The sequence below is a fragment of the Dermacentor albipictus genome, chromosome 1 (genome assembly GCF_038994185.2).
Source record: "Dermacentor albipictus isolate Rhodes 1998 colony chromosome 1, USDA_Dalb.pri_finalv2, whole genome shotgun sequence".
Classification (NCBI taxonomy): Eukaryota; Metazoa; Arthropoda; class Arachnida; order Ixodida; family Ixodidae; genus Dermacentor; species Dermacentor albipictus.
Genome location: NC_091821.1, coordinates 465,049,801 through 465,074,560, shown reverse-complemented (window position 1 = coordinate 465,074,560; position 24,760 = coordinate 465,049,801). Strand labels below are relative to the sequence as shown.

At 44.5% G+C, this 24,760-nt stretch overlaps 1 protein-coding gene across 1 annotated transcript in view; it reads right to left on the bottom strand.

Moving 5' to 3' along the window:
* Positions 1-23,994, bottom strand: part of LOC135905632 (uncharacterized) — an 86,076-nt gene extending 62,082 nt beyond the window's left edge. Inside the window, exons 1-7 of the mRNA XM_065436591.1 lie at positions 23,950-23,994; positions 19,566-19,617; positions 16,667-16,806; positions 10,139-10,156; positions 7,147-7,185; positions 3,774-3,800; positions 446-505 (exon numbers count right to left, since the gene is read on the bottom strand). Coding sequence (XP_065292663.1) covers positions 446-505; positions 3,774-3,800; positions 7,147-7,185; positions 10,139-10,156; positions 16,667-16,806; positions 19,566-19,617; positions 23,950-23,968 — 355 coding nt within the window. The 5' untranslated portion in view covers positions 23,969-23,994. The remainder of the gene's footprint in view (positions 1-445; positions 506-3,773; positions 3,801-7,146; positions 7,186-10,138; positions 10,157-16,666; positions 16,807-19,565; positions 19,618-23,949) is intronic.
* Positions 23,995-24,760: the final 766 nt, after the last annotated feature.

Sequence of the window (24,760 nt, the reverse complement as noted above, 5' to 3'; positions counted from 1 at the left end):
CACTGGCCAAGCGCGAAAAGGCTGAAAAAGCATAGAATCGGAAAAGGCATCGCTACAAAATACCGGCCTAGTTAACGGTGTGTAAGTGGCTATTGGAGGCTTCAATTATTCTCGTGGTATAATGCGCTAAAAATAAAACCAAACAAAGGAACTAAGCATTCGAAGCGCTTCTCTTTGGTAACAACGTTCTGCGATGAAATCAGGCTCCATACAATGTCTGCAGTATTAATAAGTCCGAATAAGGGATATTTGATCTCGTAAAAATTTACTACGCTGACTTTGCTGTAGTGTGGATGACATTAGCAGCTTACCCTAAATCGTTGTATCTGTATCATTCGGAAATTGGTGTATTTCGCTTCGCACTATTTTTTTTATTCATGTTTGTCTGCACATGCATTTCGGCACATAAAAAGTGAGCACTGTGAGTTACGAGGTTTTCACCGACCTGGAAACATTGTTGATGTCATCCTGAACCACTGCCGGGGACGCATTGTTGTAGTTGACGCTGTAAATTTGTATAGCAGGCGGGTCAAAAATAAAGCAAATGAGCATTTCTTCAGTAATCACGTATCGACTGTTGACTTAATTGGAAGAGTAACTGTTCAATTCTTCCATTCCTTAGGCTTGATAGGTTAAGGCAGCGATATTTATTCAGATCCTTGCACAACGGGCCCTATAACGTAAACCTTTTCCTATCTGTTTTTATTCCAATCCCTTGACGTCAAATTTACGTAACCACCAAGGCAAGCATCGGCCGGTAACACGCAGCGTTGTTTCAAATGCCCAATCAAACGCGCTTCTTGTTTATACGATGTCACTTTTTTTTTGCTTTGAAAGCGAATAGCATTGCCTGCATTGGGGAGATTTTCTCATTCGCTGAGAAGTGGCGAGGAGCACGCTCAAATGGAGAGATGTCGATGGGGCCAAGCCATCGCACTGAAAGTAGATAGCCGTATGAGGAGGGTGGTGCCGGTTTCTGCGATTGGTACGCTTCCCCTTACTTACTTTGCGGTGGCTGGTCGAAAATCGCGGCGGCGTGCAACGGAAGTTTAAAAAGCCGTTAAAGCGGATCCTCAGCAAAGCTAGAGTTGGCAGAGCAATGTCGTCTAGGTGCTGAAACGGCTCAATAACGTTTTCTTACCGCGCAATAACTTATACGCCAATAAATCGATGCTTCCTGTCAGCTCGGAATCGCCAGTGCCACAGCGATCGGCGGCAGCCATCTTGTATGTTTTTTGGAACGGGGCAGGCTACGCTTATTCAGAAAAACTTCCAGTTTTGCTCTGCGTATTAATGCGTGTTTAACGCGTACACGTCACTTCGACGTGGTGAGTTTTCGTGATCTTTTGACGCCGAGTGACAGGCACGTGGGCTTGGCCCAGGTACCTTTGACAAATAGCAATCGTTCAAACGACGCCTTTTTCGCCAACAAGGATAAACAGGTCGTTTCACCAATTCGACGACTTTTTCGCTCCTGGCGAAAGAGACGCCGAATCATTAATTATTATTTTTCTTTCGTTCGGTATAATTATGCATAATCAGTGTGCGCATATCATGTCAGATGGGGCATTTTGGCTCTATTCGTGACGTCGCGTGAAGAAAGGCGCAGTGAGTGGTGTGTCGAAATTTTTTCACCAATCGTCGAGGTTTGGTTGCAGAATTGGAATAGAGAAGTTTGGAATAGCTTTACAATAGAGCGCCTAACGAAAGCAAGGACCCATTATTGATGTTCCATTTGCGTAATTCCTGTTCGGCTCTGTAAATAATTACAAACTACGGAAACGTCAAATATCCTATGTTGTTTCGCAAGCTTTAGGGTTGAAAAGCAAACTGTTCAATAATTACAGTGAACGTGAAAGCACGTGCCCTATAACATAAAGCTATTCCAATATGTTTTATTCCAATCTCCTGACGTCATGTTTGCGTAACCGCCGACGCAAGCATCGGGAGGTCCATATCTTCGTAGGAGTTCACTTTTGTTAGCTCGAAAAACGAATAACATTGCTAACGTTGAGCGGCTTGTCTTATCTATGCGGATGACGCTGCCCGGTCGGCTCATGATGGTGCCCTGATTATACCCATACCGCTGTCAAGAACTGATGCAGCCACAAGTCTTCGCTCCCTCGCCCGCGAGCTTACACAGAATATGGGGAACACCAGCAATTTCACGAACGCACGTCTCCACAAATTGGATCCACGTCTGCAACTCCGCCTACCACCAGGGTTGCCACGAGCGGAAGCAACACTTCTGTGCCGCCTGTGGCTCGGCGTGGCATTCACGAACTCCTATTCATTCCGCATTGGAATGGCCGACAGCTCTACTTGTGACACCTGCGGCTGCGAGGAGACGATTGAACACCTCCTTTGTGATGTCCCCGTTACACAGTGCGAAGAAAAGTGTTCGCGACCGCTCACGCAAAACTGGGCAATCGCCCTTTTACAGAGGAAAAAGCTCTAGGACATTGGTCCAGACGGGCTTCGGCACTCAAGGCTTTAAGGGCTTTGTTGAAGTTTTTAAGGACATGCGAATTGTGCGACCGCCTTTGAACGTTGTAGCGCGTAGTTTCGCGTTACTGTGTGAATTTTCTTTTTTTTTTCATTTTTTTCCCTCTTCTTCTTCTTTCTCCTTTTATTCCCTTTACCCCTTTCCCCAGCACAGGGTAGCCAGCCGGTGCTTACACTGGCTAACCTCCCTGTCTTTCCTCTCCTTTGTCTCCTCCTCCTCCTTGTCTTATCTAATTGGCTCACAAGAAATGAGGAGCACGATTAAGTGAAGAGGCATTCGATGGGACCAAGCCAGTGCGCTGAAAGTCGATAACCGGATGAAGAGGGTGATGCCGTCATCTGCGAATGGTCCGCTTTCCCTTACTCAGCTTGCGGTGGCCGTTCGCAAATCGTGGTGGCGTGCAACGGAAGCGTAAGAATGACGCTAAAACGCATCCTCAGAAAAAGCAGTTGGCAGAAGCAGGTCGTAAACCAAATGCTCAAAAATTTCACGCGGCGGCGCAAAAAAAATTTCTTATATGCAAAGAAACGCATGCTTTCTGGCGGGTGCAAGTAGTCATGCCAGAGCGATTGGCGGCAGCCATCTTTTATTTTTTTCGGAATGGGGCAGCATGCGGCTATTCAGAGAAAAAAATCTGTTTTGTCCGGCATATTAATGCATCTTTAACGCGTACACATCACTTTGACGCGGTGAGTTTTTTCAGTTTTGTGGCGTCGCGTGACAGGAAGGTGAAGCGGGTTCAGGCCGAAAGCTTTCGATCAATATCCCAGGGCTAATGGCGAAAAGGCGCCGATTCAGAAATAACTATTTTTTTTGTTCGGTCAAATCATGCCTAATAAGTGTGTACACGTCACATCAGATATGGAGCTATTGCGGTTTTCGTGAAGTCGCGTGACAGACAGGTGAAGTGGGAGGGGGGGGGGGGGGTCCAAGAAAGTTTTAGAAGAATTGTGGAGGGCAGATTGCAGAATTGGAATTAAAAAGTTTGGAATAGTTTCACGCTATAGCGCCCCAGAATTTGTTAAACAAAACGAGAGAGCATATAGGGTCAGTGCTTCCTTGCTTCTTTTCACTATTTTCATGCGGTTTGCGGTGAATATCCACATTGGAAGAAAATTGACAATATCCAAGGATGATAAGTAACCGCTAATTTAAGTCACTTACAAAAGTCAACGCGATTATCGAAACCAGTATAGATGCTATATAATTGTGAAAGACTTCATTATTGCGCAGAAGAAGCACTACGGGAAAAAATTATTGCTCTTACTTGCATCCATCGTGGGCACTTGTATTTCTTGTTATATTACGGGAGACACATGCATGAAGGGAAAAGGAATGAGGAGACAAATGGTCAGCATCCCAGGCACTACATAATTGCGACACATGGTAGGCTAAGGTTAGTCAACAACCGATCATCAAACAAATCTCGCATTCTTATCTCTCAGTGTGGTCTAATATGAAAGTATTGGACACATGCACTTAATGATTACGTGATTGGCGTCAAAGCTCGTTCTGCCCTCCTAGACACTTCGCATGCACTAAAAACGGACATAACACTGAGAGCTCCTTTCCAGGAATTAACAGACAATAACAGTACTATGTGCAACTCGTCTTTTGGAGGGTGCCGGTAATCCAGAAAGGTCCGACCATATGTATCCCAATTGCGCAAGCGCAGGAATCGGGTCCCATTAATGAATGCAATTCTAAATAGGAAAATAAACGTTGGACAAGGAGTCTATCTTATAGAATGTTTTCCTGAACTTCGTACTATATTTTAGGTACGGCAGGAGTTCAGCTGACTCATAGCAGGTGAGATTGCTTTCAGTGCACCGTAATCAGGCACGGGCCTTCTTTTAGGTACGGGCGTAATTAGGCACGGTTCTTCGCCAGCATGACAATGCCATTTATTTATTTATTTATTTATTTATTTATTTATTGTCATACTCTTATGGCCCCGCGGCATTACAGAAACGAGTGCTGATTATTACAAACAAATTCGTTAAAAATATTCTTGAAGTTCATGGCGTGATAAATGGCAGGGATGGAGGCAGGGAGGCGGTTCCAGTCATTCGTCGTTCTTGGTAAAAAGGAATCAAAATAAATGTTGGTGCGACAAGTTGGAACTTCAGCCTTAAAACGATGAACCGTGCGTGACGATATGTATGATGTCGGGGAGATTAGTTCATCCTTAAGTGTTTCGTTAGTGTAATAAATCTTGTGAAAACACATAGGCGATAGTATTTATGACGTAACTCTAGGTTAGGCATGTCAAGGGTTACTTTCATTGAGGAGACACTTGCATGACGAGAATAATTGAATAGAATAAAACGAGCAGCTCCGTTTTGAATGGATTCAATTGTATTTTTAAGCTTTAGAGTAGAAGGGTTGAAAATGGAGCATGCATATTCATGTTTCGGCCTCACTAAGGATTTGTACAGAAGTAACTTTACAGCTGCAGTTGCCGATGAAAAATTACTCCGTAAAAACCCAAGCATGCGATTAGCGTTGCCGTAAATGTAGTTTATATGAATGTTCCATGTAAGATTGTGTGTAATGTAGATACCAAGATATTCGTATGATGAAACATTTCCTACAGGTATGTTGTTAATACTGTACGTAGGAAGGGTGGTATTTCTGACAGCACGGGACACACGCATCACCTTACATTTATTAGAATTAATCTTCATTTCGTTTCTAGAACACCACGATGTTACTATGTCAATGTGGGATTGAAGAGTATCGCAGTCGCCAGAGTTAGAACTGACACGATGGAGAAAACAGTCATCGGCGAATAACTTAATTTGATGATTGAATTTGGTCAGGGAGGTCATTAATATAAATTAAAATAATAACGGTCCTAAAGCCGACCCTTGCGGTATACCAGAGGTTACTCGACCAGTGGAAGAGAAGCATTCGTTAGCATAAACAAATTGGGAACGGTTAGACAAAAAACACTTGATACAAGCAAGCACGTTTGGACCGATGTTGAGGTTACATAAGACAGTTAAATGTAATGCGTGTGAAAGAGTATCGAAGACTTTGGCGAAGTCTAAAAAATGTAGTCAATAATGACAACGGTGAATCACAAAGGTGCCTAATTATGCGAACTGAGAACTGTTGGCGCCGCAAGTCCATCAAAGACCACGTCTTATGACCGCCTCATGGAGTAGACACTATGCGCAAGCCTCATATAAATTCAATTGATATTTTATCTCTTTCAGTGAATGCTGGTATTTTCAATGCATCATACACGACAAAAGAATGAAGCTTCGGCTGCTTGCTGGCTGAAGTCATGTGGTCTAAAAGGCACATTTCGGCCGAAAAGTAGCGCCGAGTATCTGTGTCAGTTTCTCCATTCAGATAGGTAACAACGGTTAACCAAAACACAAGCACGGGTAAATTGTTAAACTGAGTGTGTAGCGCTTAAAAGCGAATAAATACTGGTACCTGCCTTCTAGTGTGCGGCATACAGCTTATAGCCTCAATTAGATTTACTTAAGAGTACTGTTGCTTAAAAGTAACCGGTTAAGAATGGCTTAATTTTGAGAAGCAGTTGAAAAAGCCGACGGCACTGGAAGAATCTACACTGCTTAGTTGTTTAGTCCTCAGGCTACTGCCGCACGTTTCTATTAATAAATCCAAAAATTCGATATTTTCCCGGGAACAGTTCGTCGTGAGCGATAAAGTTTTTGCGAGGAAATATTAAGCTTAATGTAGAAGTGATATGCAGCCATCATTTGTTAGATGCTTGTAGCACCGCGGCAAGTATAATCGCTTAGCTTAATTCTTCTACGCTATGTGATTGCGCTAATGCTTTTATTATCCACATGCGCTACCACTGTACCACTGCAGAGTGCGGAAATGCGCACGAAAAACCCACACTGATCTGGACTGAACTCCGTTTGCCAGCACGGTAACGTTGCCTTTGATAAATACATTGTTGTCTAGGAAACAAGCTCTTTCCATAAGTTTTGATGAACGAAGACCCTGTAAAAACATATTTAGGATGACTGCCGAATGTGCACCAGCATAGGGAAGGAGAGCGAACAAACAGAAACACTGCAGAAGGCGCCCGGACGCAGACCCAACTGTAGCAGAAGACAGGCGCGAATCCTTGCCATGACGTCAAGGGAACGGCGCTCGCAGCGCCCCTTTCGGTCATTCTCTTGGCTAATGGGAACTATTTGCTTGAACATTGTCAGTATACAGCAGGCGGAACATAACGCCGAACGGCCATGCTGAAAGGACGTGTGGTTTTTGCTTTCCACCGCACTGAATCCACTGATTCATGACTCCTTGAAATGTCTGACTGGTGCGCTTTGCCTTAACTCCTCGAATTTTATGTTCCACTTCCCGTAAGACCAGTGCGATAGAGTTGACGCAAAACTCATGGGTCAAATGATTTCATTTACTTTCCCCTGTGTTTTTCTATCTGTACTGCTATGGCAACCGTGAAAGGACTTTAAACTCTCGAGCACATTTATTTCTTCTATCAGTTATGATCACTTAATCACTATTTTTTTATTCCACACCCATATAAAACCACGTATTTTTTAACCACGCACGCTCAGCCTCGTGCTCGCACGATGTCCGAAATATGGCTGCAATATCGCGAAACATTCTACATCCAAGATACGTACCACGTCCACCAGGACGACCTTCCTCATTAGGAAACGTGTCTGTAACAAAAGAAGCGCAAACAAACGCCATAATTAGCAAAAGCTCCCAGCTCAAATTTGATGCACAGTATGAAGGCAGTGATTTTCTTCTTCTTTATTTCGCTTACCACATGTGTTAGGAAACATATTTGCGGCGATAAGTGTCAACACATTGATACGGTCTTGCACACCCCGGGAAAAGTGGAGGCAAAACTGGGCGCAGAAGTTGACGCTCCACTCCTGCTATTGACGGATGATGAAGTGCGTGGGCTGGACGCTCTTTTCTGGCATGTCATTAACGAAACATAGTGTTAGCTAACATAGCTTGTTAAACGCGTGGACAGCTTACTGTGGTCATGAAGTGAGAGCTAAGCAGACTAAGAGTGCACGTTACTTTAAGCTGGGGAGCCAGGGAATAAAGAAACATTTTATTTACTTAAGGTCTTATGTCAAAATAAAACAACGCAAATACGCCGCTAAGCGCTTAATTGGATTTATGTTTACGCTTTTTTTCTCCGCGTTTGGTAAAATACGAAACCTTGGCTCGTGTAAGCTTCGCTGATTATCTGTTCCAAGATACTGAAACCGACGTCAAACTATGCTAGACTACTTAGCGCAGTAACACTTGCGCAGGAACTTCGTCTCTGTAGGCTTCGCTTCATTGCTACACAAAGTTGTCCTCGAGAATAGCCTGCGTCTTCCACCCACGTAACAATTTCTGGCGAGAAGTGAGGTACGTGCCACTGCTTAGTAATCAAGCCCCGTCTTGAAACCCAGCACAAGTCCAATCAGGCTGACGGATCTGGAGATCACGTATAAATCAGTTCGAACTGCTATATGGGGAGCTCCATATCGTAGTTCGATATATTAGCAGAGCGTAAAATCCTTCTTCCACAGCCGTGACGAATGAGTTCGTCCTTTACCAGATAAGAATACTAAAATTCTTCCATGGGGACGCTTTCGAGGATGTGGAGGAGTGGATTGATCACGTTAAAGAAGATAGCGGTGGTTTTGTGCTAGCCGCCATCTTCTGCCTACGTAACAGCACGAATACATTTACTTGCAATAGGACAGACAGGTGGGCGGTCGCTACTGCGTTACTGTTGCGAAAATTAGAGCGGAGCAGCAGACGAAGAAAGCTACACACAACACGAGTGCTCGCGAACAACTGGATTTTACTGCACGCAAAGAAAAATATATATACACACAAATACATTGCGCCTGTCGATTCTCTCTGAGAAGACGCGAGCCCCTAACCGTTTAATCGAGACATCAACCAGACCACCGTAAAATGCAGAGAACAAGAAACTTCAAAATGCCGATTTTATCCTCATCATAGTTGACAGCCCACTGGTCTCTGCAGTAGGATGCCTGCATTCCCCATTGCTCTGCTGGCACCCACGTCGTGCAACTGTCGAACTCATGCAATGTCTGCGAATTTTCTAGTCAGCTCAGTGCATCAAAAATTCTGTCTTATCTCGCTCTAGGCTGCATTTTACTTCTCTTGGAACCGTTTCGCTTAGTCTGTTATACCACCAGCTATCTATATTATGCAATGCATCATTTGCAAAATTCAGTTTTTTTTCTCTCATTAGAGCACACCATAATTCCACACTTGCTCTCTAATCAACGCTGTGGTTTTGTTTCTTATACGCTACACCTAACATATTTGCTTGCTTTTTCGTTGCGGTTTCTTCTGCGCACTCCTTAATGTTTCTTCTTTGTCCTCCAAGTTTAGGCAGTATATGTTAATACTTAAAGGCTAATGGCATGTTCTTATCAGAAAATCAATAAACAGCAGTTCATTCCTTAAGAGCAATTGAAATACGCCTCTAACTCATTATTCTTTTTCTTCACACTTCTTGATTGTTGGAGTAGATGGACTTGAATTGTTCACGAGAAACATTGTTTCAAACAAAAAACTCCCACACGATGAAAAGAAAGACGAACGCTACTTACACTTGTTTAATAGCGAGAAGTGTTTCACGTATATATAACCTTGTTAAGCATGTGCACAATAAAAATAGAGAAACATAGCAGGTAGGACACGTGTAAGTACAAGGCGATCGCTCAATAACTCGAACTCTGAGTCAAGAAGTGCGATCGACGGCTCGCTTATACAGCGATCTCTGTTCTTTTTTATATAAAAAAAAAGGTTTCCAATGCAAATGAAGAAAAAGCACGAACTTTCCTGCCCAAAACGGTACTCTCCAAAAAAAGAGCCTCAAACCTTCAACGCAGTAACCCAGTAACGCAGCAACGTGAGCCTCCATACGTGCGCCCTTATCTTCTTTTTGCTTACCGTTTGCGCATGCTCCTTTAAGCGGTCCTTCACGCGACGTTCAGTTTGGCAGATTACACTTTAGCGCAGTAGATCGCGATGACATTAACCGCGCCCATGGAGCAGTTGACGAAGGGCTTCTCCGCACTAGTATACGGAAACATCGTATGCTTTAAGAGCAAAGTTGAAGTTCGTGTCCCCATGCGTTACTTTTTGCAGTAGTGTCCCGGCTACAGCAATCACGACCGAAAAAGGGAAGCCAGCTGCCAAAAGGCGGCCTACTTGGCTGGTAAATCTAGGCGCCATTTGGTGCGCGAGCACGATTTGCGGAGAGCCGATTCCACGCAAAGCGTACCGACTGCTCGTTTCACCACCTTTGCATGCGCAAACGTCATAGGGTAATCGTTACTTCAAACAACGCGGCTGAAGCGATTCGCACTTTTCAACTGATTGCGCCTTCTTGTGCAACCGCCTTTGACATTCACATGTTTTACTTGCGATGTTTCTGTAGTTTCAATGCGTGCGTGCGTGACAAGGTGATGTTTATGCGAAACCCTTCCCCTTAGTAAGCGTTGTGAGTAGCGCTTATCTTTGCTTTTCTTCCCGTGTGCGTATTACTTTCGTTTGCACTAATTTTCCGGGTTAGGAACGTGCAGAGGGCTGTAAGAGGTGTACGTATATTTCTATACTTACTTGTCTCGTAGTGGACGCCTGTGGTGTGGAGAACGTAATTTAATAAACATCCAAACACATACAACGGCACTTGCAAAATGTCAGGCCATGTGAATTTTCGGGCTCGCGTTCCTTTAGTTAAGTATTATTCTTTGCAGACCCATCTTTAGCCGTTTGAAAAAAAAAAATATTCCGACATTTTTTCCTGCATTACTGTTGTAACGTTATGGTGGACATGATGGATACGACGCAATGGATTCCCATCAACGCGCGAGCATGGAAGATAACTGGAAGGCTCAAGTAAAAAACAAGAAATAAGTTTTCACACACGCAAGTAACCTTGACGGCATTATTTTATTTGCTCTCGTCTTGCATATTTCCCTGACAAATTTCTTTGTAATTTCCAGACAGCCGGACAACAACAAACACCGCGTACGAACAAAGAGGCGAATTGAGAAAGCTTTTTTTCTTCGGAAGCTTTCTTTGGTATTGGGTAGCCGGCTCCGCTAAAAACATATCAAACATTACAATTAGATTCCGTCTGCTTTTTATTACAGCTCTAGCTCAAGAACATTTTTGTGATTAAGGACAAAGAAGCATTCTGAATTTGTCTAATACAGATGACGTGGTCGGACAACGATGGTATTTTTAGTTTGAGCCTTTGCCCTTGGAAATGTACAGCGGAAAGTGGATTTCAAAAAATGCGTTACCACATACGGAAAGCGCTATTGAGCTAGTTGCTTAGGCATAGCGCTGTCTTCCTAAAAGCTGCCTTCTCTGTTTGGCTGTGCAGCTTTTTGTGCTTGAAAATAGCCCATTCCATAGCGCGATTTTTTTCGAACGTAAGTGCCACACTCATTCAGACATACACTGGTTACGCACTGAATCTGTCGTCTTTGCTGTCGAGAAAGCGAGGGCGAAATGCGCAAGAAAGCAGAAAGCACAGCAGAATTCTTTTAGATGTTATGTTGCATCTTTTTTCACGCCAAAGGTCCCACAGAATAACTCTACCCACCAGCATGAGCTGAAGCTATGGCGTTTCGAGAAGTCTTAATAGTGTTCTCCTGAATGTTTTCTTACGCAGTCCGATTATAAAGTTCCGGCCATAATTGGAGTGAGTGGAGATTGCTACCGGTGAACGGTATAGCCCAGCTTGGTTGCCACAGTGCCGCGTATCACGTGAAACCTATATATATATATAAGAAAGCTCATATCGCTCATATCGCTACATATCGCCTAGAACAGATCATTCGCTAAAGGTGCAAGAGTACAAATGCCGTATCAACCTGTATAAGCATTCCTTCTTTCCAAAAACTGTACATGATTGGAATAAACTGCCGCTCGAAATTGTTACAGCAACGCCATCTGTGTTCGTAACTTTGTTGTCGAAACATTTATATCTTTAGTTCTAAAATGTGTTTCGCTTCGGACAGAATAGGAGATTAACCTTTCCTGTCCGCGGCTTTTTGCCTTACTCGCTGTTCTTTTTTTTTCATTACATTATTCTAATTATAATTATTATTATTATTATCATTGCGTCGTATTATGTAATAAAGTGTATTTATATTGTATTTCATAATAACCTCTAGTGTAATGTTGTGTTAAGTACTGTGTTTTCAATATCAATATTTTGTTGTATTGTGTATTAGATCTATCCTTTTGTAACATCAATCATCTGTATTTCCATCATTTGTATACTCCTTCCCCCTACTCTAATGCCCAACATTGGGCGCTGTAGGTATGTAAGTAAATAAATAAATAAATAAATAAAAGCTCCTTTTCTATTGTTTTCAACATTCTTGTGGTAAAATAATGTGACCGAAATTGAATTTATTCGAACCTATTTTAATGCTACGCTGCTTCAGAGTTGTTCGTCGTCGAGCATAAGACCATTAGCGACTCGTGTCAATCCACGGCATTATCGAATCAGAAGCCAACGATCACGGAATAAGCCTCATTTGTATACCACCGCACGTAGTGCGCACTAGCCTCTGCTATTACTTAGAATATGTCGAGTGTGTTAACCCACTACTGTAATTTGCGGCGCTATAACGTAAAAATATTCCAATACGTTTTTATTCAAATCTTCTGACTTCAAATCTGCGTAACATACGACACAAGCATTGGGCGCTCACCCGCAGGGTTGTCTGAAAAGACCAATCAAACGCTCTCCTCGTTCATAGGGGGTCACATTTGTTTGCTTGAAAAACGAATAACATTGCCTACACTGAGCAGCTTCTCTTATCTAACTGGCTAACAAGAGATAAGGAGCACGCTCAAGTGGAGAGGAATTCAATGGGGCCGAGTCACTGCCCTGAAAATCTATAACTGGATGAACAGGGTGGTGCCGGCCTCTGCGATTGGACCGCTTTCCCTTACTTAGCTTGCGGTGGCTGGCCTAAGATCACGGCGGCATGCAACTGAAGCTTAAGAATGACGCTAAAAGGGGCCTCAGCAAAGAAACGTTGGCAGAGCGAGGTCGTAAACATGGCAAAAGTTCTCGAAAACGGTGCACTGCCACGCAAAATGTTTTATTGTGCGCAAATAAACTCATGCTCTCCAGCAGGTGCTAGTAGCCAGTGCAAGAGGGATCGGTGGCAGCTATCTTATATCGCTTTCGGAACGAGGCAGCCTGCGGCTATTCGGAAGAAACTTCACCTTTGTTCGGCATATTAATGCAGCTTTAACGCGTACACGTCACTTAGACGCAGTGAGTGTTTGCTTTTTTGTGACAACGCGTGAGAGGCAGGTGAAGTGGGTGCAGCCCGAAAACGTTTGACCAATAGCCGAGGGAGTATGCCGACAAGGCATCAAATCAGAAATAAATATTTTTTTTCATTTTTTCGGTCAAATCATGCACAATCAGTGTGTACACGTAATATCAGATCGGGAGCTATCGCGGCTTTCGTGACGTCGCATGACAGACCGCTTAAGTGCGTTGGACCAAAAAAGTTTTTCAGCAATCGCGGAGGGCTGATTTCAAAATTGGAATAAAAATGTTTGGAATAGTTTTACGTTATAGCACCCTTGGTTTCATAGGTAACGCACTTCCCCATTCGGCAGTGTAGGTAGTCTAATTTTTCGAGATCAGTCACATCACAATACACGTCAGCCAATGAGGCAACTCATTATACAGTGAAAAGCAGCATCGAGTTAAAGAGGGGAAATTGGCATATACTTTAAATAATTAGTCAAATGAGCTCCACCCATATCGTGAATGTTGATAAAGCTGAAATCCGAAGGGTGATACGGCTCGCTTTCATTAATCTAACCGCGCAGCATTTCCTAAAGCTTGACTCGTTTACCAGGATACAAGCGTGGCCACTGAGTGGAAATGCCGCACGTTATGTAATTCCGCCTGAAGCACGAAAGCTTCAGAAAATATTTTTGACAAATAAACGTGTCTTATTCCCTTATGCAGCACAGTCCAACGTCTTTGTAAAGGCTTGCTCGGGACCTCGAAAATCCTTCGTTATACAGGTGACTTCGTTGTAAAGGTCGCGCACAGTGCACTCACAATTGAGTAGGCTAAGTACTTTCAACAAAGGAAACTTTGATTTAGCGTGAACTGAAGAGAGACTCAGTGAAACAATATGATATCGTTTGCTTTGTCTGAAGGAATGTGCGACTGTAGCCAAGGTCATCGCACCCTAATTCTTAGAATACTCCGCAGAGAAACGCAGCAGCTACGAAAAGTGACGCTGCAGATCATCAAATGCAACTATCGCCTCCCTTGTCGCCAAAATTCTTGGTTCGTGTAAAAGATTTACATGGCTGTTACCTTCATTTAGATCCGTGTTCTTTCTGCCCTACAAGTCTTAAAGACGTCCTCGGCCGTCATTTACGATTACATTATCGAGTTGACGACTGCGATGTATTCGCCAGCCGTACAAAGTGCTGATGAGCTGCAAGAAGCAGCGTGCAATGTCTGCTGCACTGGAGTACAACTACTCCTGACGTTGGCGCGCTCTTAAAGTGCGTCGCTAGCACTACCGTCAATGGTCGCACAGTGCGCTCCTTGGTGAGGTATGTGGAAGGCAGTGGTGTCACCACTACTTGGCATTAGTTTCAATGCAACAAATCAGCTGCCGGGTATGCCTAAATTTCTTCGTTGTACAGGCAGATTTGTTGCGGTGGTCTTTTTTTGTAGAGGCGTTCATAATACACATAAAAGCTAGGAAGATGACCGGGACATACCCAATCTTTTGTTATACAGGGCTTTTCGCTGTAGAGGAGTTGGTTGTAGAGTCGGTCAATGGGAGCATGCACGCCAATACCGCAGAGTTCTGGCGCGAACGCTAGATACGATTGTGCAGCATGACTCCAGCCGTAGGATTGTCTCTTCGTCCGCCCTTATAACGACTCTAACGGCAATGAGCCAAACCGGAATATCTGACAGCGCAGGCAGAATTTCGCATTCATTCGAGCTAGTGCTAACCAGCAGAGACAAGTAACGCTAACGCAAAAGCAAAATTTTCATTAAAAAATCTGCGCTTGTTGGATCTTTTGTTTGGCCACAAAAAGAGCCAAGAAAGAAAACAATGTGAAGAAATATATCATGAGGAAGGTCGATGTAAAATTATGCGACAATAACGGTAAATTAGAGTGCCTTCATCATTATCATCATCATCATCGTCATCAGCCTGGTTACACCTACTGCAGGGCAAAGGCCTCTCCAATACTTCTCCAACTACCCTGGTCATGTACTAATTGTGGCCATGTTGTCCCTGCAAACTTCTTGATCTCATCCGCCCACTTAACTTTCTGCCGCCCTCTGCTACGCTTCCCTTCCCTTGGAATCCATTCCGTAACTCTTAATGACCATCGGTTATCTTCCCTCCTCATTACGTGTCCTGCCCATGCACATTTCTTTTTCTTGATTTCAACTAAGATATAGAGTGCCTTATGTAAGAATAATTACGTCAGCCAACCATCAACTTTTGCGCAGTTCGTGTAATATTTTTGGTGTTAGGCGGCGTAGCGTATGTTCGCTTATCGAAGTAAAAAGCTCAATTTCAATGGACGTGGGACATGATGTTCGACCTACTGCGGATAAACAATGACGGGAAGCATAATCTTGGCAACGTTTTCATTAAGCCAAGTTCAGAACAAGCTAGCTCTGAAAGCCATGTGGGACAACCTACCTCGTCTCTTCATAGAAGCTCGGGCCATCACGAAGAACTCATCAATGACACCGAATGAGAAAGACCGCGTCGCATGAGATATACGCGAATCCGTGCAGCATTCTTTATTACTTACATGTGCTCCCGTTTCTTATCGTCATCACCAGTTCGTCATAAAACAATTTTCATATTGGTGGCAAAAAATGGGCCTGAATAGTTCCGAAAAGTTACACCACTAGTGGTTTCATGTGAAGGCGTAACACTAGAATAGACCTATCTTGTGCGCACCTCATCGAGTTTGGCGAGATTTTGGTTTCAATACGTCCAAAAAAGGTCCGTAGAGTTTCTGGCTCCCTCTGACTTGTAACCTTTCTTGTTATTTCTTGCGTTTGGGGGCTCTCGCGGTGGAAAATTTGCATCGGCAAAATCGCAGAGAAAATTTCGAAGCCTATGCTGATTTAGTGCGCCTCGGTTGGGCCTAATGAAACGATTCCATTCGCTCAATTTTATTTCTTTTTTAACATCCGCCACTCGCGCTCAGCCGATAGTGGTGATAACGTAGGTAGAACGCCGCTTGGACCACTGACAAACGTGAACAGCAATAGCATTGGAACATAATTCCTTCATTGCCCCGTCCGCGACGTTAAGCTGACGCTGCCGACATCCCAAATTGTTCTCCTGCAAGCGTGTAGCAAAATGGAACATACGGCTTGCCCGTTCTCACCCCTTCAATTTGTACAGGCGTTCGTGTTTAGAAGGCCTAATCCTGATCCAAAAATTGGCCACGTAGTGAAGCAGACTACGAGTGCACCAGCTGCCACAAAAAGTAAAGTGGCCGCAAGCGTCCACAAGACGCTCACCAGTCTTCCGTAAAATGGCAAAATGACATATCACTGCGAAGGAAACATGGATGTCATTATTAGACAAAGCCAGCATATTTCCGCAATCTATGGCTTCGCATACCTTAGTCTGTGATATATTTTTTTTTTACTTTGCTGTGCCAAAATAGTTTAGGATGCTCTGAAACTTGCTGGACTTCCTCTGAAAAAAATATGTGACGCATAACTAGCGAAGCTTTCTTTTTTTCGCACGTGCTGTTTGTAACTGCTTGGACACCTTCTATAACTTTATGTCCAACATCACGATTGGCCTGCCCCTTCTCTAACGAGTATTTTTAGCAAAAGAGCTTGTTACGTGGATCCAAGCCTCGGTCGATCCATATTCACGAAGAGCCGTTACGCTAGAATTGCTCGTAAAAACAAAAATTTCAGCCACTCCTGATGCTGGACACACAGTTATCGAAGGCGGCCGGCCAAAGGCAAAGTGCACTTACGCAGAATCAGCTTTGGGGATTAGGCCCCTCATTTTTGAAGTGTTCTTTTGTTACGCCTCCCAATTGCCGGGCATTTCTCTTCTGCCAACTCACCGAAAAAGAGTATGTAGAAGAGGAAGTAGATGAGAGGCACCATGCACGCGAGGCACGCGAGGATGGCCGCCCACATGCTGTCCTCCCCCCAGTCATCGTTCGCTTCGTCTCCAAGCACTTCCTCGGAGGGACCTTTGCTCCTTGCGAGGTGTAAAAAAAAACGATTGTTCTGTGCATCGAAGTTCCAGTGGAACGAGTTTTCATTATAGCAGAATATAAACATGGCCGTCTAACACAGTGTCATCGCACGTAAACGATCTCCGAATGCTTGAATTCTTGAATCAATATTCGATCTCTACTGTATCTCCTACAGTTCGGGCGTACTTTCGCGAAACAATGTCATTCCTGTGCATTGTACAGTCTTCACATATGGTTTCACAGCATAGAGGTTGAATTCTAAAATAAACTGTAAATATCACGACCGTGATTTTAATTTTAGTCTGTTTGTAGTCAGTTAAAATAAATACAATAACTATTCTGACTACACTCAGGTAGTAGTGCACCCGGATTGCTGTGGGAATACTATTCAGGGCTTTTTACTAAGGTGACGTTGTTGTTTTTTTTCTTGCATATTTAGCTCGGTCCGTGTCGCGCTCACATTGATCGCAGTCAGAGCCAGTATCCCGTTCTGTGCGGGCTGTACAGCAGCCACTCCAACATTTAACCCGTCACGTACAGGATGGTGCCATACTTGAAGGTAAAAGTGAGGCCACGTTGGCTGAATTTCGAGTTTTGCCGTAACAAAAACGTGGACTAAGCTGCATTTCTCGAGCTCTATAAAACATCACGCGGCGGACAGTCACAGTTACGTGCAGCGCTCACCACTCGTTCCCATCTTCGTGCAAGTCCTTCGCAGCATTTGCCCCAAGTGCACACTGGTCAGCCAATCTTCCCTCAATAAAGCAGCACGCTTCGCGTCTGGGAAGGTTGACGCTCACGCTGAGAACCACGCCTTGACACAGACATTGTTTGCACTTCTGCGGTACGGCGCTTTGCCACAGAACTGATCAGCCTTGGGGAGAAATCTGTGTGCCATCTAGTGTTGGACCTCTGCTTTGAATGCATATACAGCTCGCTTTCCTGGAAGATGTCCTGTCATTTCACACGCAGGCCTCGAGTTCCTGGAAGTGTTCCCTTAACTTGCCCTTGACTGTGTCAGCTTTGTGCGACAGACGAAGCATTGATTGCAACAGCAAATATTAGACAGTTGTACGAAGTAAGGTTAGTCCTTCTATCAGCTGCGTAAAATACTGTAAACATTCGCTGGATCACTGCCCAACATGACTGTTCATTGACAGTCATGTTGTCACTCGTGCACAGGCAAACGCGAACACACCTCACTCGAAGACCACGAACACTCGCCATCAGAACGCCGGCATGATGAAGAACAGGAGCAGCGGTGAGCGAATTCCCTTTCGTGCTGCCTTTCGCTTCCACGCGATCTAGGTGGGCGTGAACATAGCGCACATGAAGCCATCAGCTATCTCGGGTAAGTTAGCCTTCGAACCCAGCGCGCATTGCTTCCTAGATGGGACGCGTGCGGCCACGCTCAGCCGCCGCAGTTGCAGTAGAAGAGCAGATAAGCACTAACCTGCCCCCCCCCCTTCCCCCTAGCACGAGTACATCTCTCCACCTACCTCCCTTGGGAGCGCGGGAAAGCAGCGCCTCATCAAGCCAGCCATCATCCTTGTCGGCTCTGCATCGCAAACTTTAAATCGCACCTACATACAGCATACGGCGCAAGGCCGCGATGTTATTGCAGTTGGACTTGAAACGGAACGCCATGGTGACACCAACGGTGATGAAAACGGTGGCAATTCGCATGGAGTGTGCATATAACTTGAATAAAACAAAATACAGCATCTTCGCTGGCACGCAGCTGTGACAACTAAAGTGAGTAAGTAATGAAACACGTGTAGTGAAGACGACGAACGCTGGTCAATCATCACCGCCAGTACTAGGCACGAGGTTCACCGCTCGTGCTGAGACTCTTGCTGCTGCTTGACCGCCATAATAGCCGCTTCCAGTCCACAGCCAACAAATCCCTTCGCACAAGTAATTTTGTTGGGCATAACTCCCGGAATATCCGGAACACTGCATGCACCGATGTTTGCCTGATTTGAATGCAATGACTGCTTCTTTAAAATGTCTGGAAGGCGTCCCATGATGAGTGTGATAGCTCGGTTACATTGCCGGATCATTCCTGGTTTTCCCAATAAAGTGTAGAGTCTAATTACCTTGCTGTTCTGTAATGCACTGCCCATTAATTCGTTCTATAATTTTCATGTGAAAACGCCTTGATTCGCTTTAAAACATTTGCCACTTCGCAGATGACATTGCAACATGTTTTTTCCACGGGCTCTCCTGGGTACTGAGTATTATTTATAATGCTGTGTGCATTCGCGTTTTGCGGTAAGCAGCTTTTAGATGGAAGTTCAAGTCTGGGCCGCTATTTTGTTGCGATGCCTTATGCCTTATTCTATGCTATTCTTATCATCCACCACACACGGCCGCCTGATCCCGTTGATAATGTGTGCAGACGGTCGCTCTGACCACTGGCCAAGCGCGAAAAGCCTGAAAAAGCATAGCATCGGAAAATAATATAATATAATATTTGGGGTTTTACGTGCCAAAACCACTTTCTGATTATGAGGCACGCCGTAGTGGAGGACTCCGGAAATTTAGACCACCTGGGTTTCTTTAACGTGCACCTAAATCTAAGCAAACGGGTGTTTTCGCATTTCGCCCCCATCGAAATGCGGCCGCCGTGGCCGGGATTCGATCCCGCGAGCTCGTGCTCAGCAGCCCAACACCATAGCCACTGAGCAACCACGGCGGGTAGCATCGGAAAAGGCATCGCTACAAAATACCGGCCTGAAAGAATAATGCTACTACTCACTCTTCAAGTACCATCTCGTATGTTGAAGCTAAATCTTCATCGTCTTCAGTGTCTACAAAGATGAGAAGAGGATCACGGGTAGTCAGTCATAGAAGGAAATTTGAGGAGACAGCACACAATAAATAAAAATACGTTAATGAAAGCGTTCAATGATCTGCTTAGTTATTTAAATATTTCACATCACATTTACAGCAACGTTCCAGTTGTAGCCGGTGAAACGAATTCTGAGAATGGCACCGATTTCCAGCTTCCAACTTGCATGGCGCCATCGTCCAACTTCCGGTAAAGGTGTACTGTTGTTCCACTAACCATTTCAGCAAAACGCCGCTTCAGTCATTGAAGCACAAAGATAACTGGAACGCCAAAGTATTTCATTGAACACTTCGTTAATGAATATCTTTAAACTTGTCTCAGCTTCAGAATTAATTCCGAGTTCATTCCCCTTGCTAGCTAACTGGCTATATAGTGTAATACAATACGTGCCCTCGAATTAATTAGTTTAAAACAGAGTTAGGGAAATTTCGTTACTTGATCGATTACGTGTTTCGATCCCTCGTGCATCTAATGTCGGCCTCATCGCGAGTAATTCAGCTCAAGGACTAGAATTATGCAATTTGCCGCAGGTATTTTTATACATTCAGCGTGGCCTAAAATATACATCTGGTATATCAGGAGGTGCCCCACACACAATGAAAGATCTGCGAAAACCAGAATACTTGGCGGTTCTCACTAAGCGAAACCATGCCTTATCTCCTTTCGCCGTTATGCCCGCTCACTGTTATCGCATGTGGTCTATAAACATTGACGGTGCTGGGTGCTTTCCGTGCACAAGCGCTCAGTGCGCTCTGCCTCACATATTTTTGTGTGCGTTGCCTCAAACATGTAACTTGATGATGCTACGCACGTAATGGACGCTATAGCGAAGCACTTGTAGCGGCGCGGCTACCGCCTCCTGGCAAATCAGGACACGAGGAAGATGGGCTCGCTCGCATCTAGCGCGAGAACAGAACACGCTGGCGCGCTCGACCTGAGCGGCCGCGGTGTCGGCCGCTCCCGAGATTTCGCGGCACCGTGGCTGGCCGGCCTAAATAAACCGTGGCTACGGCGGCTACGTCTTCGCGCCGCCTCCTACAAATTCGTGACCCGTACGACCGAGCCCTGCCATGCCAGCGTCGATCCACACACGAACCGCGTTTGCACTTAGAATACCGGTAAATTACAATTTAGAGTTATACGATGTATTCCATCCCTTCCAATAAAGAACTGTCTAGCCGCAAACAGACGCTGTCAAATTCCATGATTTCATGAGGGCTGGAACCCTCTTTCGTCCGTTTTCGTCCATTTGCCGCCTTGTTCAGACGTGCTTTTGTTAAGAGTGCCTTCCTTGGTGTTATAGTAGACTATTTCACTAAAACAGCTTTAAGAATTGTTCCGATTAGTGCCCCTTTGAGCTTGCTCTTAGTGCACAGCGTGCGAAAGTACGAGGGTTGGGGCATCGGTGGAGCGGGAACTGAAGTCGACGAACACGTAGCGAACGGATGAGCATTCTGACAGAATTAAGGATACGTATTTCACAGCTGGCACGCACTTTCCAAAGCGTTTGCTCCCTTCGGGGCTTGTTTTGCCCCCAAAGGATGATATCGTCATTTGTCTTGCACGCATTTCCTTTCACTATCACTGCACGCCGGACACATCCTTGGTAGAAACACGTCACACTGAGACACGCACCACATGCCTGACGCAAAAGTAGGGGCAGCGCGGCGGCGTCCGAGGAAGAATTTTCGCAATGTATAGACGATTGTTCTCGCGCGAAAAAAATTGCGCCCATAGCGGGTGCGAAGTGATCTTGGAATTCTGGCGTTTAGCAGACCATGTTCGGCACCACTCGCCACTCTCCCGTTTGCACTACGTGGTGGTAGCCGCCTTAAAATAACAGCGTCAGCTTTTCTCGCGTGCCCATCCGCGTGCTCCAGAAGCACGTACGAGTAGAAGCGCAAAGGCGGTAGGGAGTGGGTGTAGGTAAAAGTTAAAACGCAAACACAACCGGGCGAGTCCTGTGAAGATGGCTAATCGTCGTGGCAAAGTGATTTGCAGGCGTGTATGGAACTGTTCTTTGTGCTGCATTCGTCACTGCCTATATATGTTTTTAACTGAGTAATACGCATCTCTGTAGAGTTGAGTTTAGACTATTGAAAAAGAAGCCTTTTAACGAACATACATTCCATACGCGAACAACGCAGTGGTTTGAAAGACGGCTATCTTAAGGTGCAAAATGTGGTGACCCGTTGAACAGAGAAGCGTCAGCAAAGCTGGGCACAATGTCTGCTACACTTCTTCAATTTAAAGCTTTTACTTTAGCACAATCTCCAATGTGTGTCTGGTTATCTTGGTTACTAGGCGCGAGCACACACAGAAATAAGAAAGGAGACGGGACAGAGCGGCTTCCGTCTCCTTTCTATGTTTCTGTGTGTGTTCGCGCCTAGTATCCAAGATGAATTGTGACCAACTTGCCCAACAAGTCGTCCTCTTATGTATCTGGTTAACCACTAACTTTTTGGTTCACTTCACTGAAAAGCTATAGTTGACGCATGGGCGCATCATCATGCGACGGGTTTTATTTTCAATACTACCACCCTCAGTTGAGAGCATAGCAGGTGGGCATTGCAAAGACAATCATGTTTAAAAAACAGAAAAAAAAAGAAATGACATTTTCAAAACATGCGCTCTGTACAAACAGGCGCACAAAAAAGAAAGGAAATACCGAAGTCCATTCGCCAGGGTAGCATGCAAGCAATAAATGGGTTCTATGCAGTTCAAGCAAGAACACCAATATTGTAATAAAGTTTAACAGTGCGGAATCAAGCACGTCATGGTTAAAAAATATTCGAGAGAAAAGCAAAGAAAACAAGTTTCTATACACAGCATTTAAAGGAAAGGTCACCCAAAAATTCAAATTAACATTTCGAAAACATGCATGCTGCGCACACAAAATGAAGCGCAATCACGAGGACTGATTACAACCAGTTTGCCAAGCAAAGTGCATCAACGCCGTATCGATCATGCGCAATATGCAAACAGCACGAAATAATATTGAAAAGTAAAATAGCGAAGCACAGCCAGGCACATGATTGTAATCTGTCAAAAAAATGGGAATGGAATAAAGAAGCAACAAGTGGTAGTACAAGAGCAAATTTATGTCCAATAGCATGAGCGATCCCTTTCACCAAGACAACCGGTACACATTTCATCGGCCATCACCAGAAAATATTACAAAAAGAAAATAAATTGTATAAGTGCAGGAATCTCAGAAAACGGAACTAGCGTTCCAATGAGAGAGTATGCGCTCCAATTAATGGCGATGGTACTAGGGGTTAGATGTATGTTGTAACTTTGCAGTGAAAGCGGACACTGTTTCGGCGTCCGTGACATCTGGATTTAACCAATTCCATTCGCGTATCGTAAGTGGAAAAAACGATTGCCCAAACGAGTCATTGTTGAAAGTGTATTCAATTAATGCGTATTTATGCTTATGACCAGTCGGGTGCGACTGCGAAATTGTGACATACTTAGGAACATCTATCTTATACATGTCATGCAGCAGTTCGTCATTCTTTGTTGGTGGACATTATGAGCTCTGGTGCCTCCTTACAGACATTAAATAAAACATTTTCGTGAAAGCATTTACGAAAATCTTCACACGCATGCAGGAATGTACAGGTATTCACGTAAAAATTTCCATATACTAAGTATATGGAAATTTTATGCAGACCACTCATGTGCAGAACCTGATGAGTTTCTTAGGGATGGTGTGGTAAGATTTTAGAGTCTGCAATTAGGCAAGCTACATTCTCCCATATTTGGTAGAGCGGTACGGGGTGGAAGGATGGCGCATTACAGCCTCTCATTTTCTCATCAACGGCGAAGTTGAGTGCTTGCCGTGATCACCACTGTGACTTGAGTGGTGACATAGATGTGTGAATTTAGTGATCTGCAGCGTCAGCATGCTACGCTTGAATATATGAATGCAGGTTTTCAGGCGCTCTATTTCTGCTGACACGGTTCTTCCTGAATGCCTACCAGCAAATGCCGTATAGATGTGCCGTTCGGTTGTTGTTATTGTTGTTCAGTTCTAAAACAAACACAGCGGAAACGCTTTCCGTGAGTCTAAGCCTTAGTCACTTCGGCTACTTTCGCGAGTGACCTAGTGATCAAAATTCTATACGTTGAACGGGAGGATAGAGATGAGCAACATTAACAAAATAATGACAATGCTAACTAAATCGGTCCTGCAATGACCGATGTGTGGTCTACAGTATGTTATAAATAGAAATAAAAAAGTGCAGTGCACCTAGTCATATGCTAAAAGTTGCCAAAGCATTCTTACCAGGAAAGAAAAAGGCCATGCCTTCGTCAGCACAGGAATCCTTCTTCTTCCTCGGTACGATGTCCCAGTAGTGGGGTGCAGGCAAAGCGTATTTAAAACTATGCGTCGTGCAGGCACAGTTTTAGCAGAAGCCAAAAACAGCAATTCTTTTTGGCCAGATCACCGCTTCACCTTGCCCGATTGGCACCATTCACTACCATGAAACGTCTTAACGAGAAGAAATGGCTGGCTTTGGGTAAATGGCTTGAAGATACAGAATGTATGCTTGGCCATGGATGAAATAATAAAGACAATGACAGTGAGTGAGTGAGTGAGGAAACTTTTATTGCTGGTCCGGCGAGGACGCGAACTCGTCGCGCACCCGGCTAGTCCCACGTCGGGACCGGAAGGTCTAGCCCACCGGCCCGGTCGCGGGCACGCCGGACAGCCAGGATTTGCTTTTCTAGAGCGGGGCTACGCAGAAGCGAGTCCCGAGACATTTTTTGGCCTGACTAATAGAGGTTACAGATGAGCTTTCGGTGTGTACACATTTAAATTCTAATTTTTGGTCTCACCTCTTGATTATATTTTCGACTCTTGTCCAAGACACTTTGTCTGAAGTCAGCTTTGTCTGAGTCCCCGGATATAGTGGAATTTTTTAAAGTGAATCAGCTGGCTCGTTCGCATCGTCATCGCTAAATGGTCCGGTCTTAAATGGTATTCCTGATTTCTCTTTTATAGCAGGAGGTTGATTCAAACGCCTTTTATTGTTGACTTGTAATAAGTCGTCCATAGTTTCCGCAGATGCTTTTCGACACCTAACATTTCGCTG